The sequence below is a fragment of the Eucalyptus grandis genome, chromosome 10, assembly GCF_016545825.1.
Source record: "Eucalyptus grandis isolate ANBG69807.140 chromosome 10, ASM1654582v1, whole genome shotgun sequence".
NCBI lineage: Eukaryota > Viridiplantae > Streptophyta > Magnoliopsida > Myrtales > Myrtaceae > Eucalyptus > Eucalyptus grandis.
This window is the reverse complement of record NC_052621.1, coordinates 16,291,298-16,313,611: the sequence shown is the minus strand read 5'-3', so window position 1 is coordinate 16,313,611 and position 22,314 is coordinate 16,291,298. Positions and strand designations below refer to the sequence as shown.

At 37.7% G+C, this 22,314-nt stretch overlaps 2 protein-coding genes across 4 annotated transcripts; one reads left to right on the top strand and one right to left on the bottom strand.

The window, feature by feature from the left end:
- The first annotated feature begins 13,832 nt into the window (after positions 1-13,832).
- On the top strand, positions 13,833-17,961 carry LOC104422027. Of its 2 annotated transcripts, XM_039303814.1 has the most exons (8): positions 13,833-14,228; positions 14,798-15,470; positions 15,560-15,641; positions 15,760-15,826; positions 16,795-16,980; positions 17,067-17,127; positions 17,218-17,350; positions 17,444-17,586. In XM_039303814.1, the coding sequence occupies exons 2-8, from the start codon at positions 14,807-14,809 to the stop codon at positions 17,445-17,447; spliced, it is 1,197 nt and encodes a 398-aa protein (XP_039159748.1). In that variant the 5' UTR covers positions 13,833-14,228; positions 14,798-14,806; the 3' UTR covers positions 17,448-17,586. The 2 variants fall into 2 exon arrangements, with proteins under 2 accessions (XP_039159748.1, XP_010032545.2); XM_010034243.3 differs by lacking the exon at positions 17,218-17,350 and having other exon boundaries at positions 13,836-14,228; positions 17,444-17,961.
- A 1,153-nt stretch (positions 17,962-19,114) lies between these two features.
- Positions 19,115-21,397, bottom strand: LOC104422026 (transcription initiation factor TFIID subunit 8). Of its 2 annotated transcripts, none has more exons than XM_010034241.3 (2): positions 21,065-21,397; positions 19,115-20,561 (listed from the first exon to the last, which is right to left on the bottom strand). In XM_010034241.3, exon 2 carries the CDS (start codon positions 20,475-20,477, stop codon positions 19,365-19,367), a length of 1,113 nt encoding a protein of 370 aa, XP_010032543.1. In that variant the 5' UTR covers positions 20,478-20,561; positions 21,065-21,397; the 3' UTR covers positions 19,115-19,364. The 2 variants fall into 2 exon arrangements, with proteins under 2 accessions (XP_010032543.1, XP_010032542.1); XM_010034240.2 differs by having other exon boundaries at positions 19,115-20,558; positions 21,065-21,396.
- Positions 21,398-22,314: the final 917 nt, after the last annotated feature.

The window sequence follows — 22,314 nt, the reverse complement described above, 5'->3', positions numbered from 1 at the left end:
ATTCTTTGCAGGTTTCGTCGAAGTCCAAAGAGGCCAACATCTCCTGACTAGCGTGAATACCACGTGGCCACCACTTGCAAGCCTGGAGTCCACAGTCAAAGGAGTTGCTAGAATTTTGATGAAATAAGTCTAAGCGGTGAATTGGTCTTCTGCAGATATTGCAGATATTGTCTAGAAGTGAAAATACAAAAGAAAAAATCGTCAGAGCTTCCTCGCTGCAGAGTCACCTCGATGTCTTCAACGCTCAGGTCCACTGTGATCCACCTTGGGCATCCTCGTTGCCGACGATCACTCGGCAACGCCGGCAAGCCTCCCAACGCATTACCTAAGCTTTCGATAGTTTTGCAGGTTTCCTAGTGTCCTGTAGGACGACCCATCGAACTTGCCGCGGCCTTGTCAATCTATGCCAAGTCACCACCACAGCCACCGTCCTCAAGCCGTGCCGCGCCGAGCCTCCATCATGGTTCACTTTGCCGTGCAGATTTTGGAAAAATTTCAAATTTAGGTAGAGATTTGTTTTATTAGGTAGATTTATTAGGTAAATTTATTTTATCTTGTTTTAGTTTTTTATATTTTGTCTCTTTGTTTGAAATATTTCTCGATGCATGGTTGGAATTCCCGATTCAATTCGCAACCGCACATGAATTTTTATTCCATCTATAAGGCTTTAGATGGAATAATTAATCACGTGGGAATAAAAATTGATATCTTTATTTTAAGATTTAAGATCAATTTATCGATTTTATTAGCGAAATAATCAAGTTTGAATCTAAAATTGAATGGTGGATAATATTTTTGATGACCGTGGGATAATTTGGTGTTTATCTCTTAATTGTTTTGTTTATCCCGAAAATAAAAATAAAAAAAAATTGTATTTGCATTCCATGTAGATTAGAATTGATTGCATGATAGGTTAGCTTTTTTAAAATACATGTTTAGAAGGCATTTAGAGTAGATATCATTTCACTTTAGTTTTCACCTTAGTTAGATTTTTAGTGGTTTTTAATTACGAATTTTCATAAAAAAAATACAAAAAGGAAAAAATCATGCACATGTCATGTAGGATTAGATTCATGAAATTCCGTCATCTAGTGATTGTTGTTAGATTCATTGAGTTAGAAATTGCTCGTCATTAGAATTATGTTATTTGGTTAATTTAGATTGCATATTTAATCGTTGCATTTCTTTAATTTCAAATTTCATGAAAAATACAAAAAAAAAATTAGAATAAATTCATCTCATGCTTCAGGATAGGCCGCATGCTTATTTATATCATATAGTTTAGGTCATATTGCCATGTCATATCATTTCATGTTAGATTAGTGGCATGCAATGCATGATTCTCATTGAATAAGTGAAAAAAAAAAGAAAAAGAAATTGCGTGTAATTAGAAATTATATCTAGAACTATTGATATAAATTATGATTTAACATTGTAGATGCTTTCGTTGCTATGAGGTAAATCTTGCAATTTATTCATTGCTTTATCTGGGTATTAAATTGATGGTTTGTACACCCGCATGATCACCTCACATGTTAGGAAAATAGATTTAAAATCAATTCAAGTTGTCTGCAAAAAAAAAAAAAAAGTACCGAAAGGGCATTAGAGAAATTTAGCGTAACCAAGTCCCCGAACTCATAATTTCTAGTTCGTAGGAGTAAAGTAAATCTCATGTTACTTTATTTGGGTTTCTAATCAACCTACCAAAAATATATTAGTGGCGACTCCTGATTGGAAAATCAATTGCATGTTAAAAATTTGAATCTAAGTCGCGAATTGGTATGGATTTAGAAGAGCCCGAGCTAAGTTTAGTCTTAGCAATCCATTAGCCAAACCCTAGGTGGTACCTGAAAATTTGGTCGTGACACACTGCAGCTTTATTATCGCACCATAGAGTCATGGGTACTAAATCTTTAAAGCCTAACTCAGTCAATAACTGTTGAATTCACACTAATTCACATGTTACTTTTTCCATGACTCTATATTCTAACTCAGCACTAGAGCGAGTAACAACACACCGTTTCTTACTTTTCCATGATACTAGATTTCTTCCGACCAAGGTACAATACCCAATAATTGATCTTTTATCATCTAGAGATCCAGCCCAATTAGCATCAGAAAATCCTTTAACTCTGAGATGACCATGGTTTTGGTAGATAATTCCTTTCCCCGGAGCTTTCTTCAAATACCTCAATATTTGAATAACCGCATCCCAATGAGATGTACAAGGGAAAGACAAAAACTGGCTTACCACATTAACAAGAAAAGCAATGTCTGGTCGAGTAACTGTGAGATAATTTAGCTTACCTACCAGTCTTCTATATCTCTCGGGATTATTAAGAATTTTTCCTCCATCAACAACCAGTTTAACCCCTTGTTCCATGGGTGAATCAAGAGGTCTATCTCAGTGAGCAAATCCACGACATGTTTTCGCTGTGACAAAACAATACACTTTGATTCTTAAGAAATATTTCAATTTTCCTAAGTCCTTAGTTTGAAACTGTTGCTGAAGATAGGTTTTTAGCTTAGTTATACCAACCAAGTCATCTCCCATGACGATAATATCATCAACATACACAATCAAGAATAGTTTGTCTCCCCGATTGTTTATAAAAGAAAGAATGATCATTTCCACATCTTGACAGCCCGAAGATAGTACAACCTCAGAAAATCTTCCAAACCATGCCCGCGGGGATTGTTTCAAACTATATAAAGACTTTTTTAATTTGCAAACTAGTCTAGACTCCCCCTAAGCAACAAACCCCGAAGGTTGCTCCATATAAACTTCTTCATGAAGAGTGTCATGCAAGAAAGTATTCTTAACATCAAGCTGAAACAAAAGCCAGTTATATGTTGCAATAAGAGAGATCAAAATACTGTAAATTTGACAACATAAGAAAATGTGTCAAGATAGTCAATCCCATAAACCTGAGCATACCCTTTGGCAACAAGTCTTGCTTTTAAACGAGCAAGAAAACCATTAGGGTTGACTTTTACAGCATATACCCATCAACAACCAATAGCAATTTTGCCTAGAGAAAGTAATACTAAGTCCCAAGTTTGATTAATGTCAAGACCCTTTAATTCTTTTTCCACTGCTATCCTCCAGCCAGAACTTTGTAATGCCTCAGCAATAGATTTGAGGACAGGATATTGTTCAACAATAGTTAAAAAAGCCCGAAAAGTATGAGACACGGAAGAGTGAAATAAAATTTGCAATAAAGTATTGAGTACAAGTACATGTACCTTTGCGATGAGTAATAGGAAGATCAACATCAGATACAAGCGGAGGGTCAGCTAATGGCAGAGTAGAAGATGACGTAGTATTGACGGGAGGAGCAGGGGGAGTAGTAGCGACACGAGCACGTCAAGTATAAACCTGGAGAGGAGGCGGTTCCTCTATAGATATTGGTGAAACAATTAGAATAGTTGACCGAATGGTGGTCACATACAAGTTTTTATCCAATTCAGACATAGTAATTAGAACATCATGATAAGGAGTGAATTCAAAAAATGAAACATCAGCTGTTATAAAATATTTTCTTAGTAATGGAGAATAACAGCGATATCCCTTTTGAGTGTGGGAATAACCCATAAACATACATTTGATTGCCTTGGGATCAAGTTTTGATTCTCTAGGTTGATGATCACGAACAAAATGGACACAACTAAAAATACGGGGTGGTAGGACAAATAGTGGCTCATTAGGAAACAAAGTAGAAAAATGAATATCACCTTGCAAAACAGAAGAAGGCATGCAATTAATAAGATAACATGCAATTAGAACAGCATCAGACCAAAAGGTTTTGGGGACCTTCTTCTCAAATAACATGGATCTAGTAACTTCCAATAAATGCCTATTCTTCCTTTCAGTAACACCATTCTGTTGTGGAGTATTATGATCGAAAGATTCATAGATCATACCCATGTTGAGTCAAAAATCAGAAAAATATGTGGAAAGTACTCCTTAGCATTATCATAACGCAAAACTTTAACATGCACGCCAAATTGAGTATAAATTTCAGATATAAATGCATGAAAAAATAGAAAATAATTATGAACAATCTTTCATTAAGTATAACCAAGTAACTCTGGAATAGTCATCAACAAAAGTCACAAAATATCTTAAACCCAAATTAGAAACCACGACATGGACCCTAAATATTTTAATGAACTAATTAATAAAAAGGGAGATACTGCTTGTTTAATGACTCGAAGTGTATAACTAACACGATGTAATTTTTCAAGTTGGCATGACTCGCATTCTAGACTAGAAAGAGATTGAAAGCTAGCATCCAACTTTTGAAGACTACGTAGAGAAGGATGATCAAGACGACAATGGGTTTGATGTGGGGACGCAACACTTGAGCAAGCAATTGAAGGAGCATCTTCAAGTACATACAGCCCCCTATCTCATGTCCTCTACCAATCGTCTTCTTTGTAGCCAAATCCTAGAAAATACAAGAATTAGAATAAAATGTTACTGAACATTGAAATTTTTTTATTAATTTACTAACAGACATGAGGTTAAACGAAAATTGTGGAAAATAAAGCACGGAGGACAACAACAATGAAGGAGTTGGATTAATTGTGTCAATTCCCTTAACATGTGTAGATGATCCATTGGCTAGAGTAACTATGGACGAAGACGAAGAAAGAGAGGAAAATAAACCTGAAAGACCTCACATGTGATCGGAAGCCCCTGAATCAATGATCTAAGGACGAGAAGTAGCCGAAAGGTATGCAGTAGCATTACCTGTTTGTACCAAAGTAGCAGTGGAAGAAACAGGCTGTGAGATTTGAAATTGGTTGTACTGAGCATATTCCTAATCAAACATAACCACTACCTTGCCTTCAGATGACTGTGGAGTAGAGTCAATATTAGAAGCCATATTTGTGAACTGGTGCTACTGCCCTGGTCTCCCATGTAGCTTTGTAACAAAATTTTTGAATATGACCAAGTATGCTACAGTAATGACAAATTCGTGTAGTCCCCGAATTATCAGTCGATATGTGGGATTGTCCATAAAGATGCTGATGACCTTGACCTCTCCCTATTCCTATGCCTCAACCTCCTCCTCAACCACCACGCCCATTATATCCACCACAGTTTCCTCCGTCACTCCTATTACCACTACTAGTTCGAGTCTGAGACACGAGAGCTGAACTTCCCACCATAGATGTAGTATCCTAAAAAGACTCACGAGATACTCGAAGAACTCGAGCAAACATATTTGTGAGTGACACAATATTCTCTCTTCCAAGAATCTGAGACCTAACAGTTTCATGTTCAAAACCAAGGCCTCCTAAGAATCCCATTACAGCCAATTGTTCTCTCTAACGTTGCATTTGTTGAACATCAGCTAAAATAGGGAGAACAGCATTCAACTCCTCATACATTCTCTTAAAATTTGCAAGGTACTGCGAAATGGAACGCCCCTTCCTTTCAGACCGATAAAACTCCTGCGATAACTCATAAATCCGTGACAAGTTATTTTGGCCAAAATATAACACATTCAAATACTCTCACAGTTCTCTAACTGTATTAATATGAGTTACCAAGTTAACTACATTACTCTCCCTAAAATTTAGCGTTTGACCAAGAATACGTGCATCAACAACATCCCAAGTTACATCATCTCTAGGCTTAGACTCAGTTAAATGTCTATGTTGATTCATGTCTATCAAAGTAAGCTTCACGATTTTCTTTCATTGGCGGAAGTTAGCACTACCTTCGAGCTTCTTATCAGTAATTCGATTAGACGAAGAGGAAATCACCTCAATCATCACAGCATTATTCTTCTCAGGATCTACTTCAATTGGACTCTTCAAGGGATCACCCATTTTCCAACTTATCTAGTCTTTAATCTATCCGTTCTAACCAAATACACAAACGAATAATTAAATCGATAATACATCCTAACTGACCACCTAATCTATGCTTAGCCTAAACTAATCACCCCTTAAACATCATTAACTTTTTAAGTAGAGTTTAGTGAGTAAACTCACCGGTTTAGCGCAAAAACGGGTTCACGGTGATGGCGGTGCGACAGCGGCTAAAACTTGGGCTTATGGCGACGCTAACGTGAGCTTGGACCCGGTCAAAAATAGCCCAACACGTCTCAGCCAAAGTTAAGATTCGGACTTACTTCTGTGGAGGTGAAAACAGTGGCTAAACAGGTGCAGCTTGGGCTGGTCTTGGCGGCCGCAGGTGGTGGTGGGGATGCAACACAAAGACGGAGGAGCTGCTGGCGTGTTGCGGCTGTTTGGTATTGTCTCGGTGGATGGTGGGTTGGCTGAAGGAGCTGTTGCAACGCGGCTTGGTCGAGTAGATGAAGCCAGCGACTTCAGTGGAGAGACAAAGGAGCTGGGGCCATTGACATGGTATTGCGGACGTGAAGAAATGTGTTGATCGAGAGGGGAAATAGACAAATGGAGGGGGTGAGCTGGCGATGGCAGAGTGAGAGAGAGGAAGTGGAGAAGATCGTGGGGTTGACGTTGGGGAGATAGGCGATGGTGGAGATGGAGCGGCTAAGTCAGTGGCAAAGGTGGGCGGACGTCGCAGGCGTGAAAGCTTGCAGTCAACTGACCACTGGAGTTGACTGGTGGGGTCATCTCGATGAAGTTGGGGCACGGAGATGGAGCTAGCACACGGCATGGCAAAGGGGAAAGCGGTGGAGCTGTAGATTCCAATTGATGAGTTGCTTCGAAGGAAAATGAAAGAAGCAGAAAACAGAGGGGTTAGGGGAAGCTGCGCACGAAGGGGAAGAGAGGGAACGGACGAGGGAGAGAGGGAACAAGGGGGAGGGAAAGTCAAGCATAAAAATCTAAAGCACTTGAATGCATGCCTTCCTTATATTCAGCCCATCTTCAGCCAACAACATTAACTGGTCACCCTAAGGCCAATTTCTTCACAAAACTTCACCAACCAAAGCTAAATTGAGGACCAAAATGCAGCTGCCCCCCAAGCCTACGAATTTCATCCATTTTGACTTCAATTTATTCACCAAAATCCCTAATTTGATGGCCAAATTTGTTGAGGAGGGTGCCCATGCCCATTTCCACACTTTTCTTCACAAACTAGTCCTTTTGGAAGGCCAAAAATCCACTTGAAAATGGCCATCCAAATTTCCTTTCGTTTCCGAATCATCCAAAGTTGATTTTCCGTAAAAATCTCGAGCTCGCCGAAAATTCTTCAAAGGATGAGTCGACGATCCTAAAATAAATCGTGACACGCCAAACTTTCGATTCCTAAAACCAGGTTCAATTTCGTGGTTAATTTCAACCAGACGCGATTTTAGCGTGACATAACCTATCTGGTAGCTTTTAGGAATTTTTAACGCAATCAACCCGTGGTCGATTATTTTTGAACCACATTGTACATTTTCGACTCATCGGCAACTTTCAGTTTTCGTGAAAATCTTGATATTTCAAATACGGACATAGGATACCAAAACGACAGAAAAATCGGTCTAGTGCCGATCGACAAGAACTTTGCAGTTATGTGGAATCACCCACATTTTATCACATGGTTCCATTGAATTGACCTATCTCCGATCTCTAATCGATTTTTAACTATGCAATGTGACCCTTGCAGATTAACATAGTCAAGTAGTTGATTCATGGTCGAATTCTCAAATCGGTCGTGTTTATATTCCTTAAATGGCTTCGCCTGATAGGCTAGTTATCTCGTGAGTGGCAACTTAGAGAAAAGAACTATAGGCGCGTCAATAAAAAGCCCAACTTATTTAATCGAAAACATAACCTGAAAATCAAAATGTCACAAAAAGTGAACTAAATCAATTAAAGGACTGAAATATAAAAGAGCCGAAACTTAAAGGATTCAAAAGCAAATTAAATTGCAAAGTAAACGTAATCTAAAGCAAACCAAAAATTAATTATGAAATTTCAAGATTCTAACCTAGATCACAAAGCATTAGCATATCCAACTTCACTTAACCACTCATAATCAATTCTCTTAACTTGTCATACAATAAATTAATTCCCAATTGTGTTAGCGAAATTTCCCCAAGTTAGATTACAAATCAACCTTGTTCTAATAATCCCAAGTCAGGTGTGCTAACTCACACTAATCTTATGTGAATTTAAACTACCTAAAAGCATTAAACTCTTGTGGGAATTCTTAGATTTAATCTAAGTAGTCCTAACCTAGATTTACTACCGTAACCACACAAACAACCTAGTATACCTTAACCTAGATTTAATTTATGGTTCGATATCACTAGTGTTCATGCATGCAATCTCTACCCGATATCATGCATACATCAAAAATCATTTAAAAGTTGGTCAAACTTCTAAAAGCATTAAGATCATGATAGAGAACGGCACAATCAAAACAATTATATTGCATGAACAAATCTTGAAGATCAACCAATCATGGTTAAGATCCATTGTAGCTCTAACAAAGAAATTTAGAACATAACTAAAGTTAAAATAACAACAAAATTAAAGAGAACATAATGTTAAATTAAAACAAATTCACCAATTTGAGTCACAAGTAGATCGGGTTTGCCTCCTTCTTCTCTACTTGACATACGCCAATTCCACTAATAAAATAGAAGCATAAAAGTTAACTAAGAAAACCTAAAATCTAATGGTGGCTCCAAGGCTTCTCCCGAATTTGAAATATGCGGCATGACAGGGGTTTATATAGCTTCAAAAATCTAGTCTTAGATGGCATTTTCTATAAGATAAAATATTCTAAAATATTCTCGAAGATATTGAAATATCCTTGAAGAAATTGAAGCGTAGGGACTAATTTGCCAATCCAGCACAGACATATGGGAAAATTACGCATATGGTCTTGGCTTGTTCTGCAAATGACATACACGGTCCCTTATGAATTCGAAAGTCATATTTCCTATAAAATTCAATAAAATTACATGAGTAGCAAATAAGTTCACCAAAAATTCATCAAAACTTAGTAAATATCAAACTTAAATTAGTAAAAATATTCTATCTAAAATAGAGTTATCAGATGCCTTGTCTATAGAGACATGAACCAGACTCGTCTCAGGGGTCAAAACAAAACCTATTCGACGGGACTAGAGTGGATATTGGATGAATGGAGCTTTAGGCCAAGCTATCCATAGGGTTTAGGGTTTGGGTAGAACTTGACGAGTGACTGGTTGGATGGAGTTAGAAACTATGGGAACGCATTTAGGGAATGATATCGGGACAGGAAATGGATGAAACACAGAATGTGAGAAGGTGAAGGTTTTGGCGAAACTTCTTCACAGAGCAAGAGCAGAGAGGTAGCAAATGGGTAAAGTAAGACTCAAACAACCAATGAAAGCTTTGGAAGGGCAAGGAGGTGGTGAGATTGGTCACCACTTGGAACTATACGAGGGAGGAAGGGGCTTAAGGTTTCCATGGGTAGACTATCACCATGGATAGAGAGAACTTTTACCTAGCGAGAGGAGCTTGGGACATAGGCGCCCTTGGATTATTATTAATTTCACTAGTAGCAATGCGGATGATAGTTTAAGAGACCGGGAAGGAATTTTATTTAGTAAGAGGGACTTCTACATCCCTTGTAAACCCATGAAGTCTTGGTCAAGGTTCAAGGGTCATTGCTATGTGGGATCGTACGTAGAAAAATAAATTTGATAGAAAACTCAAATAAATAGGTTGTTGAGGCTAGAGTTGTCCCGTTTTATCTACGAATATTAACACTAGTTCCAAATTGAGCGTAGGCACCTAATGTTTTTCTAGGATTTGATCAAACTCCAACCGAAAGTCAATCTTATCAAAATATCAATCGAAGGGTACAACTAGATCATGCTCGGTGAGAGTTTTCCTTTTGGTACCTAATTTGATTAAATCGAAAATTCAAGTTGCTAGATATCTTATCTTTATTTAATCATAGTCATTCAACATCATAGGTGTCGAGAAATTTACGATTAACATAGATTAATTCAAGAGATTGACAAATATTTGGTTGTTTTTTTTTATATCTTGAGAATCACTTCAATTAGAGTTTTCCCAAAAATCCTTGATCACCAAATATTATTGGATTGTATTTTAGAAAAATTTGGGTCATAATCGTCATTGCCACTATATATGAAGATGAAATTTGTACTTTCATTAGAGTAAAGTCTTAAATTTATTACATTTTTGCAAATTTAGTCATAAACTTTTTAATTATACTAATTGAATCCTAAACATTTTTACGATTTGTCAATTAAATCCGACCAGCCAATTTTTGCTAGAATTCGCTAATGTGGGTGTAACGCTTTTATGTGGCACAACCAACGATGTACACAATTTTTAATAATATTTTATTTTTAAAATTTTTATTTATTTTTCCTTTTCCTTTTCTTTCTCTTTCCTTTTTCCCCCCTTCCCTTTTTCCTCTAGTCAATTGCTCAACCTTGGCAACCAACCAAAGGCGAGGCCTCCCCAACCTCTGGCAAAGCTCACCCCTATTGACAATGGCAAGCCTCACGCACCCCTATTCAATGGGCGATGTCAACCTTGCCTAATGACAGCAAGGTAGGTGAGGTCGAGTGGGCTAACAAGGTCAACCTGCTAGTGGCTAGTGAGGTCGAGCTTCACTAGTGGCTAGATTTGGCGAGTTCAAGCATCTCCAGGTGCAGGTGAGGTCAATTTTGTCGGCCCTCATCTCTAGCCAATCGTTGGCCATCAAGTAGGGCCGCCGATTGGCTCGAGAAAGAAGGGAAGGGGAAAAAAAAGAACGAAAAGTAAAAAAAGTAAAAAAATAAAACATTCAATAAAATATTATTACAAATTGTTGACTTTAGTGTCTATTGTGCTATGTAAGATGATCGGCGTCTATGTTGGTAATTTTCGTCCAAAGTTGGTCAGTGTACATTGAATCTAAGTTGATGGACCACTAGTGTAATTGAGCCTACTTTTGCATCAAAACATTTTTTGCTCGAATTCACACCAAGACACCAAGATTACAGCGAAAGGGAAATCATCCATATAGGAGAGCCTTTCAAGACAAAAAGATTATACATTGAACAATGTAATGATCTTTACTATTTTATTTTTTTTTTTGTAAATGATCTTTACTATTTACACGTTTCAATATGCATCATGACTCACATTTGGAGAAAGCACGTAAAAACACAATTGTACTAGCAATGAAACTGTATCAAAATTCCCAAAATGCCCGCAACATCTAATATTTTGACTATTTAAAATAATTACATTGCTTGTTATATTATGACTCATATGTAATTATCCAACCTGTCATTAACTATTATTATACAGTTCATATAATACATTACTGATTATTATGATAACAAAATGGTTGTATTAGTTTATATAGAGTTTCCCAGTCGCATATTAGTATATTCAGCTTTAATATGTTTGGAATATTAAAGGGTTAATATCCCAAAACCCCAAACCGATATATATATATATATATATATATATATATATATATATATATATGGCAAGTTTACCAAAAATTAATTTTTTTAATACTAAAAACCTCAAATTGTTACTTATGTAATAAATTTATTCTAAATGACCACAGAAAACTCTCAAACCGGTACACTTGTGATAAATTTATATTTAATTGACAAAAACCTAAGTAGCATTGACACCAATATGCGACACATGACACGACACAACACGATACACCAACACATTATTTCTTTAAAAAAAAAAAAGAGAGAATTTCAACACATTGGGACACGTTATGTATTAAATGTATATTTTTACGTAGACATGAACTTTTTATGATTATAATTTGATTCAAATTCACAAATAAATAAATAAATAAATAATGTAAAAAAGTCTAGAAATAATTTATACTAAAAACAGTAGTCTTTCATTTGTTAGTATTATCCATTGTTTTAATTTAACAAATTCAACTCCATTCAAATAATTCACAAAACTTAGAAGAAAAAAACAAGCAATCCACATTCTGAACTTGTGTGTTAGAGCGTGTCAAAAGAAAAGAGAAAACAAACCTGGGATCATTTGTATGTCACGGGAAGTGAAAGTTAAAAAAGAAGAAAAAAACTAGGCTTTTTTTCTTTCTCCAATATTTTACTATTAATATTATTTTACATATTTACATTTTGAACTTTCATTTATTGAAAATTTTTAAAATTAACACCTTGCATATCAAAATCAAGTGTCGGAATTCCGGACTCGAATATTGGAAAGTGTTTGAATAGTTAAACAAGTGTCAGATTTTCCTACACGCGTTGACCAAGTATCGAAAAGTGTCGAAAACATGTTGAAATATCTGACATAACACAAAAACTCCCAGAAAGTGCATGTGCTTCATAGCCAAAAACCACAAACTAGTATATTTGTAACAAATACATCATCTGTTAAATTTGATTAATACCATAGAAAACCACAAAAAATGTACAATTTTGACAAATAGAGAGTAAAATCATAAACCGATATATCAGTCAATGATTACGTGTTATTTAACTTAGCAATTTGACATTAAAATTTCACAAAAACTAACAAAAGATAAATTTGTTATAAGTGTATTAGTTTGGAGTAAATTTGTCAAAAGTATACTAGTTTTAGGTTTTTTGTAGTCAAAAAATTAGTTTAAATAAATTTATCACAAATGTACCAGTTGAGGTTTTTCAAAATATTAACCAAATAGTAAATAATAGTTTATGAATGACATTATGTTTTGACAACCAAAAAAGAATAATGCTGTATCTAATTCTAGATATGTAAATTACTATCATATTGATAGTCTTATTAATTTAATCAGAATCATAATTAACTGATTATATATTTATTAAATCTTACGATTAAATTCATAGACTATGATTACAATAAATTTATCAAGTACTAATTTATATGAAATTATGATTACTACAAGATTATAAGCCTTAACTTCGAGCTCATGAAGAAGGATATGATAAAAATGATATGCTACGTCGGTGTTTGTCTTGGGGCCATGAAAATGAAAGCACCTAAATATCTGCAAGCAAAGAGAGAGAAAGTAGCTAAATATCTCTCCCTTTCTTTAATTGGCAAAAGAAAAGAGCAAGAATTAATACCACGAATATCCTAAACTCAAATTTACCATACGCTAATTTTTTTATTATCAAAAACCCAAAAATGGTACATTTATGATAAATTAGTCTAATTACCATTAAATTGAATTACTATCATAAATAGAGTGTAAAACACTAGTACATCCGTCAATTGTAATGTGTTATTCAATTCAATAATTTGATTATAATATTTAAGGAATGGTAAATTTATGGATTTTATTGTGTTAAAAAATTAGTTTGAAATAAACTTGTTTATTGTCATAATATTAACCTAAAATATAATTGATAAAACCATCGACCCTAACTTTATTTGATTTGGGAAAATGGCTAATTCTGTAACAAAAAATCGCATGCTTTTTTTTTTTTTTTTTTTTTCCGTGGAGCTCATTACTTCGTCCTGCCAATAACCCAACTCTGTATTAGCGATCCAAATACAAATTTCTTTTGAATTTCGTCATGATTAAAAATTCATTTTGACGGCTTTTTAAAATAACGCTAGACAAAGGAATCCAACGTAACAAAGTGTGCACGTCATTATATTGATGCGATGTAACTACACATGTAATTATATCGAAATTTCAGCCGCCGTGTTTACGGGAGTTTAACAAAAGGTTATTTTATTGTTACTCGAGTAAGATTGAAGGCGTTGGTGAGAGAGCCTGAGAGGGGATATTAATATCCACAAAAAATATGTGTAGAATTTTCTTGACATTATCCTTTTACGAAAAGATCTTCTCCTACCGAAAATAAAATATAGAAAAAGGAAAAAAAAAAAAAACCATGCCAAAAAAGTCAAAAACCTCCCCTCCCTCCCTCTCTCCCTCCGCCCTACCCGCCCGCAGCACGTTCCCGCACGCTAGCGAAAGAAGAAAAAACACACGGGAGGTTCGTTCCTCTTCGTCAGGCCATGAGCGGAGCTCGCCTCGGTCGGGAACGCCTGCATTAGCCCCTCGCCGGAGAGTCCGAGAGGGCTTTCGGGCCGGTTGCGCAGGTGCCGGCGCCGGCGAGGGCGTCGGCGCCGGCCCTTGTAGCCCAAGCCCGTCGCCTCATTCGATCGTGATTTGTTCCTCTCGCGATTATTTTTTCTCCCTAAAATCAGACCCGAGCAGCGCCAATACAGCTGAGGTCCCATTTCGTTTAGCATACGAATTTATCCGACATTGAAGAATTCTGGAGTTCGCTGAGGTTCGAGGATTACCGGTAGGTTTTTGCCCATACCTATAATCAGATCTTCGAGTTCGAGAGTCGTGTTTGCGTAGCTCTTTATTTTTGGGCTTGAATGCTGATAAGAGTATTCATGAGGTCTGAATTGGAGATGTCCGGAGGAATAGCGTCAACTTTCATCTGAAAAGCTGTTTTATTTCGGTTTTGTTTTTGCTTTGCACATTGTCTGCAACGGTGTCCGATGGATGTTACTGGCATTATGGATGTTGTCTGCAACGGTGTCTGATTGCTGTTACCGGCATTATGGATGTTCTATGTTGTGTCAAGGTGAGATTTTTAATCTCGCGATTTAGTTACATGTACAGCGGTCCCTGCGGACTCGGCATTACTGGGAGTTGCTTCATGGGTTGGTTTTGAGTCTTCATCTGCTAAAGCTCGTTTGCTTTGTTCAGAACCTCGAGTCCTGTATCTCTAATTTCCACTTTTTATGCCATAAGTTGACGTGCTTATCGGTTGAAACTTCAAGTTTGTCTGTATTCAGTTCTCCTACTTCAGTTTGTCCTGAACCAAACTGTTTTGACAACTTCATTTGTCTTAAATTTCAGGTCCCCTCCATGTTGAAAATGATGACCGAGAGTATCAAACCTGTAGAAACCGACATGGTTAATTCTAGCAACAGAAAGATATTCGTGCAGGAAAACTCAAAGTTGGCCAGCAAGGCTGTCACTTTTTCGATGAATTTGACTGAGCAACAGGAGAATCCCTTACAAGCAGATTTGATGACACAAAGGTCGCGTTTCAGAAACCTAAAGTTGGAAGAGGGGACAAGGAACAATCCCTTTGAAGTGAGCATCATGGATAGAAACAAGACAAAACAGTGGAGCATGTGCATGAAAACACCCCAAGCGGTGTCAAATAGCTCTACGGCTTATGAACTACTTGGCAATGGCCTTGCTGATCTTAGCCAAGCCAGTCTCCTGCCAAATATTGGTGTGGCAGGTGAAAACTGTGTACTGCGAAATGGTAATAAGTTATTTGAATATTCAGTGCATGAAGCAAAGCCAAAGCTACTTGAGCAGCTCTCCGGCAAGGATGAAGCAATGATGGAATATTCCATTGGAAGACAGCATCATGGAATATTCCATTTTTCACCGGCACGGCCACTTTTCCTCCATCGGAGGAAACTTCTAATTCTTGATATAAATGGGCTTCTTGCAGATATAGTTTCTCCTCCTCCGAAGGACTACAAAGCAGACATAAATATTGCAAGACGAGCAGGTGAATTGCAAACTTTGTTTATCGAGTCTTGTGGTTTCTCTTTTTTATGTTCACTGGCTGAGATTATATTTATGCTGCTTCCTTTTCAGTTTTCAAGAGACCCTTCTGCATTGATTTTCTGAAGTTCTGCTTTGAAAGATTTGATGTGGGCATATGGTCATCAAGAAACAAGTATTTCTAGGCCAATTCAATTCCTGGCTCTCTCTCTCTCTCTCTCTCTCTCTCTCTCTCTGTGGCAGTTCAGGGTGTACATGCTGATTTGGCTGATTTGGTTTGTGCATCTCTGCAGGAAGAATGTGGAAAGAGTGGTTGATTATCTTCTGGGAGATATGAAGCATAAGCTGCTTTTTTGTTGGGTAGGCATTGTTTTGCTTTTAATGGCACATTTAGTTCCTAGATAGTAGTCCTGCTTGCTGGTTTTCAGATGTGTTATAGCTTTCCATTCTGCATGGTGGTGCTGATCACAATTTCATCTGTAAAATTTGATGTGCATTGAATTCTCCTCTTGACTTGAAAATTGTCTTCTGAAACCTTATCCACCAGGGTACTTAATTAGATAGTTGTGACCATTTGGCTGCTCTGTTTTTGGCTGTTCCAGCCAACTTCCATAACTAAGTTGAGCAGGATAACGACCCCGGTACCTTCAAGATACTGTAGTTTTGCCTAAAATTTACCTGTATATAGATTAGGTGCACCTAGTGTGTGACTGTGGTCCTTCTTTAATCAATGGGGAATTGTATGGGCCTCTAATTTGAGCACAATCCCTCTGGTGCACCTAGTCCCACATACATTTAACAAGGTTTCAATGTTCTTTGTCCACTTTAGGTAATTTGGAAGAAAGTTATGGCCATTCTAATTGTTCCTGAGGTCCTGCCCAATTTCTGCATGTCCCAATCATAATGTGATGTAAATATATGTGTTCTGCTTTTGACAAGCACTGATATTTACACACTAATGACAACATTGTATTCTAGTTGTAATTTTATTTCCCCTTTGCCTCGTCGCTATTTTGGTGCAAGCATTAGATTTAAGAAATGGTGAAAAAGAGTGCTTCATCAATGTGAAGACTAATTTTAACCAATGGCAATCCTAATTGCATATCAAACTTCAGTTAGCTTTTTATATGAATCAGGTGCAAATTTGAAGTCATTTTTTTCACACTGATGTCCTTATTTTTATGGTAATTCTTATTTGAGAGAAATGGTGCGCAATTCAAAGACATTTTTTTATGCTGATGCCCTTGTTTTTGGTTTTAATCTTTATCTGACACTAACCATGCAGAATTGGTACTTAAGTAAACTGATGCTGCGTAATGATGTGGTAGGATCTCTCACATTGCACTGCTACAAGGTTTAGAACACTAGAAAACAAGCACAAGGCCTTGGTGTTTAAGGAAGTCAGGAGACTTTGGGAGAAACGTGAGTCTAGCCTTCCATGGCAGAAGGGAGATTATGATGAATCAAATACGCTGTTATTGGATGATTCCCCTTATAAGGCCTTGCTTAACCCTGTGAGTTGTCCCCTTTTCCTGATCCTTGTGTTAGGCTGCTCACATGGTCTTGGGTTTCATTTGTACTAATGAAAATTCACTTGCAGCCACACACTGCAGTCTTTCCCAACTCTTACAGGTTTCAGCATGAGAGTGATGTTTCGTTAGGTATGATGCACAATAGTTTATTTTTCAGAGAAACGGTGCCTACATTGGGCCATTTGAATAGTTACAGCAACCCTCGTAATTTTTGAATAGGCTGTGTCATCTTTTATCAGACCCTCAATCTCATTCTGCTCTTGCTTTTGGCCAAAACAATGATGGTGGCTGGACCAATCCTACGTTTTGCATGGTTGCATGGATATCCTCTCCTTCCATATCTTGTTGAGAAGTAATTTTAGTTCTGAGGTTGTCATTGCAAATTTTAAAAGAATATCCAATATTGGCTTAATGTGAGTTGAGACATTAGTGACATTTGTGTCAGGTAATGGAGGCAACCTCCGTGTTTATCTGGAAGAGCTAGCTGCAGCCAACGATATACGGCAGTATGTGGCACAACATCCATTCGGTCAAACAGCAATTACTGCAAAAAGTAAATATTGGGGTTTCTACCGCAGAGTCATGAGTACAGTAACGCCACGAGATCACCCGTACTTCTCAGCTCAGGCTCGCCCATGACTCTCTGTTTTGATCAGCTGTGATGCAGATAGATGGGAATCTGTGTCCAGTCATCCAAGTTCTTTGAGAAATTTTCTATGTGCCAAATCATCAAGTCTCATTTATGCTTCGTGCATGCACCAATGTGGTCACTCTGAAGTGAAGTGCTCAGGTGGTTTACTAATTTCAATTTTCTCTTTTGGTCATGCCATAACTATAGACATGTTGATAGAAGAATGTGATGAGTAGAGTTAATTGATTTGCAACAAATATTGATTTATTCTCGTTGACTGCACGGAGCTTTAATTATTGAAGAATGAAGCAACTACAGAAATTTTTTTTTTTTTTTTTTTTTTTAAGTTATGTTTATTTTTCGGTAATAAGCGTAGCCATTTTGATTGGTTTGGCAGGATCCTCAGCATGTCGACACCTTATGAACATTTGTATATTATGGCTGCTGGAGTTTTTTTTTTATTTCACTTGAATATTTCTCTAAATGGAAGTTCTCACTTTGAGTTTGGAATGCCCTCATGATAAAGACGTGTTTTTCATGACGGACTGAACAGGATATGTGGAATAAGTCTGATTTATTAGATAATCCAAACCAGAGGATCTTGAATAGTATTTGAAATTCAGAGGAATTAGGTCGAAAGTCCATTGAACAATTTGACATAGCCTGGCCCGTTTACGGAAATTGGAAATGGAAAGGGAGCAGTGTCAAGTGAATCCGAAGAATTCAAACCCCCAGCCCTTTACCTGGCGTTTTCCACTGGAGATGTCAATTTTGTACAGTTGTATTCGCACTATTCTTTTCTCGCAATGCTTTATAAATCGTGCACATGGGGTACTGTTCTCCTCCAAAGAAGAACCGCCGGTCATTCTCACTAGTTCAGGTTCAGTCCCAGCATGCGGGCAAGCGATGTTTTTGTTTTTGACCAACTCCAGTTTTGTGCAGTTTCGTCTCTCTTATCAAAGAACCGGGCGGAATGCACAAATGGCCATACCACCAAATTGAGTGAATGGACATTCCATGGCTCAAACCACAGAATGGACGCTACATTCTTCCTTCAAATATCCCAAAAATACTCACACCAGTTTAGAAGTCCATGCAAGCGAATCCTCTATTTCCTTTTAATATTATTATACAACAACCTATCTAGGAGACAACTATGACGTTTCAACATTATTCCTGGCCATTCTAATTTTTTCCACGAGAAGAAATCTCCTAATTTGTTTCCACATCATTTCATAGCAAGAACTAAACATTGGAATTGCAAGGATAATTTTAAACTATTTCCCCTTGCCGTTCCATCCCAACCGCTTTCCGTTTGATGTTAATAAAAGTGCCAGAGGCATCATAAAATTCTTCATAAATTTCTATACGAGTAACACAGGAACAGTATCACCAGAAGCAGTCTAACAAAATCTGAGAGTAACCAATACAATTGCTTGCTCTACAACGGAGAGTGATCACCATTCAACATGGCCATGGAAGCAGTTAAACCATCCATCTGAAGTGAGAACCTTTATTTGGAAAGAATCATTGGCTGACAAACAGCTAATTGCTCAACTGGTATCATAGAGCTCATGTACTTCTTATACAATCTACCATTTAGCACGTCGCCATAATCAGAATCAGGCAATATGTCACACAGAAATTCACTGGCATTAACTAAAATGCAAAACGAAGCTCTCTTGCTAGATTCTCAGAAATGGTGAAAGTCTAACTGAACAAACATAATGTACAACTAAGCTGCATCAGGTGTGTTTTCCTTGGACCTTTTTTTCTTGTCATCATCAGAGTAACTTTTCCCACGCTGAGGGGAACCCCAAATAATACCATCATTCTCAAAGCTCAAGTTTGGGTTTGCATTGAAGGACCTTTTGCCGCTCCTCATCTTAAACTGCACAGACGGTCTTTGGCTTGGAAGGACCTTTTTCTGACCCTCATCAGAATCTTTCAACCTGCTCTTCATCGAATCAGTGCCTGAGACAAATGCTTCCAGTGCAGATATTTTACCATCCATTACCTGCTTTTGTCCTACGTTGTCGCCAATCACTGCTTCACTGGAGAGCTTAGCAGGAAGAGCAGCTGGAGATACTTCTTTCTCACCAAAATTCAGAGGTGCGGCGAGATATGGATTAGTTACTGCTGCTTCTTTCAGCATAGCAGTATTTCTCTCATCAAACGGCAAAGGACCTTCTAATCCCTTGATAGAATGCAATGGCTGCACACTCAATGAAGACTGCTGCTCAGGCTTTATATCGTCTTTTGCATGTTCAATGTCTACAAGTTGAGGATCCTTAGCACCATTCTCCTGCACTGGCAACTGAACATGATCTTGAGTATCAGGAAATGGAGGCAACCAAGGTGGAATATGTTCATGAGGAGGCTCTGCTCCAGCTTGCAAGAAACTTGGAGTCTGCTTTCTATCTCTAACGATAGGTAACTGAGGAAGAGCATAGGCAAATGGTAACTCTTCAGAATCACCAACATACTGCAAAAGTTCACGTACTACACCTGAGTGTGCTAGGCAGTGATCTATATCCGAAGCACCCACAAAACCAAGCCCCAAACTTAAACCTTCCAGTCCTTGGATAACATCAAAAACATTAACCCCTGCTCTACCTGCCAAATTAGCATACAAGACTGCAGTCTTTCCTACATCACGTATGAATCTAACTGCTACATCTGAGAATGTCTCGAGGGCCGATTGCTGAAAAGCCTGAAACCCTTCAGCTTGACACACCTGCGCAACAGCAATCTTTGCAATGGCCCGTGCAAAATCGTCGACACTGGATTTTCTGTGACCGCTTGATTTTTCATGTTCCCTTCTGTTCTCCCGACCCCCATCACTCATATTCAATACCTCTCATATCACCTCACCGAAAGCAGTAATAACCCATTATCCACATTGTTTCCCAGTAATGCAATTATTAACCTGCTAGAAAAATAACAAACTCAGTAACAAACTTCAAAATTCCAATTCCATCTGTAAAACCGATATTCTGACAAAGCAAGAAAATTAACTAATTTAATTAACCGGCGATTCAAGCACAATTCTGTCAAAACCCTCACGAAGAACGTGAGAATTTTCAACAAGAAAGATATATAAGGAAAACATAGCCCTTCATTTACACGCATATTCTCCAAAATTCTCTTTTCTTTCTCCTCTCATCATGTATTCCACAACTGAAAGAAGTCAAACCAAGCTCAGTCCTCGAGGCTCCTACAGACCAAAACCTCAACCTACGCACACCAGCAACCACACAGGACAAGCCCAACTCGCGCGTCAATCTTTACCATAAAGCAAGGCAGGAATCAGCGAACCAACAGCGTCACGACGCAAACCCTAATGTCCCCACACTCCGGAAAAGCGAAACCCGCAAAAGCGAGCATGAAGGAGCTCGAGAAAGAAAGCAAAGTCAACTAGTTGGTCGCTCTCACCTTCGAAATCCTCAGAACCCTGCGACCCGCACCCGCAAATTGTTCACGGACCGAGCTCCAGCAGCCACCACCAGAAAATGGGGCAACCGGGTCTGGAATTGACTCGCGGAGACTTCATAAAAATGGATGCGATACGCAGAAGAAGCTCGCGAGCTCTCTCTGTCTTCCAATGGAGGTTCGAAAAACCCTCTCTTCTTGGTTAAACCTCCGGATCCAGAAAAGTCTTTGCCAAGCCTCTGCTCTGCTCGGGAGACAGAGATTCGTGATGGTTTTTATTACAACGTTGGGACAGATGGAGGGGCGAGGTACTCTCTTCCTGTTTCTTCTGTTTTTTTCTCGTTAGGGTGAGACAACGGTCTAAAATGAAGTGCCTCTAAATATTTGTTTTCTCCTTGAAAAATTTCAAATAAGGACAAGAAATACTTCCAATTTCTCATGTAAGAGTTTGAAATGGACCTTATTTCAAATAGAGTTTCAAATTATTATTATTTTCTTAAATAAGGGTCTGGAGTGGTAAAGTGATATGTTAATCTAAAAAAAGACCTGACTTTACCAATTGGTTAAGGGCGCTTTTGTCATTTTCCTTATTTTCTTCCATTTTTTCCTTTTAATTTTACCTTTTTCTCTTTTCTTTCGAAAAAACAAACTTAAGAAAAGCTAAAACTTAAAAATAAAATATGCGTGTAGCTAGAAGCCCTCCCCAACCTATGGTCATCGTCCTATCATCATTGGGGTTTGACCATGGCTTATAGGGTCACTGGCATCTCGGTTAGGGCTGACGATACTCACCAGAATTGTGAGAGGATCGTGAGTCTAGATCTAGGATTCTCAGTATTCTCTCAATTCTAGCCCTCGCCTCTAGTTGGCAAGGTCACCAACCCTCATCAAGACACCAATGATTCCATTGGCCATGGTCAATGCCCCACCATTGATCGGGGTAGCAACCACAAGCGAGTGAGGTCCCTCTTGGGTTTTTTTAAAATTCTTATTTTCTTTTTTTTGTAAGTTTTGGTCTTTTTTATGAAAAACAAAAAATATATATAAAGGATGTAAATGCTTTTGACTAGTTGGTGAGTTAGGTTATTCTTTGAAACTGATGTATTTACTTCAAGTATTCATTTGAAATAAAGTTCATTTTAGGTTTTTATTTGGGAAAATAACAACACTTTAGCTCTTATTCAAGACAAAGTTCTCTTCAGGCTTTTATTTGAGAAATTGATGGCACTTCAAACACTTATTTAGAAATTTCC

Bases quoted from the DNA above. Each gene is read 5' to 3' on its own strand.
- LOC104422027 (XM_010034243.3), top strand. From the start codon at position 14,807: ATGTTGAAAATGATGACCGAGAGTATCAAACCTGTAGAAACCGACATG. The intron at 15,471-15,559 runs GTGAATTGCAAA...CTTCCTTTTCAG, and splicing joins AAATATTGCAAGACGAGCAG to TTTTCAAGAGACCCTTCTGC. The intron at 16,981-17,066 runs GTGAGTTGTCCC...ATTCACTTGCAG, and splicing joins ATAAGGCCTTGCTTAACCCT to CCACACACTGCAGTCTTTCC.
- LOC104422026 (XM_010034241.3), bottom strand. From the start codon at position 20,477: ATGAGTGATGGGGGTCGGGAGAACAGAAGGGAACATGAAAAATCAAGC.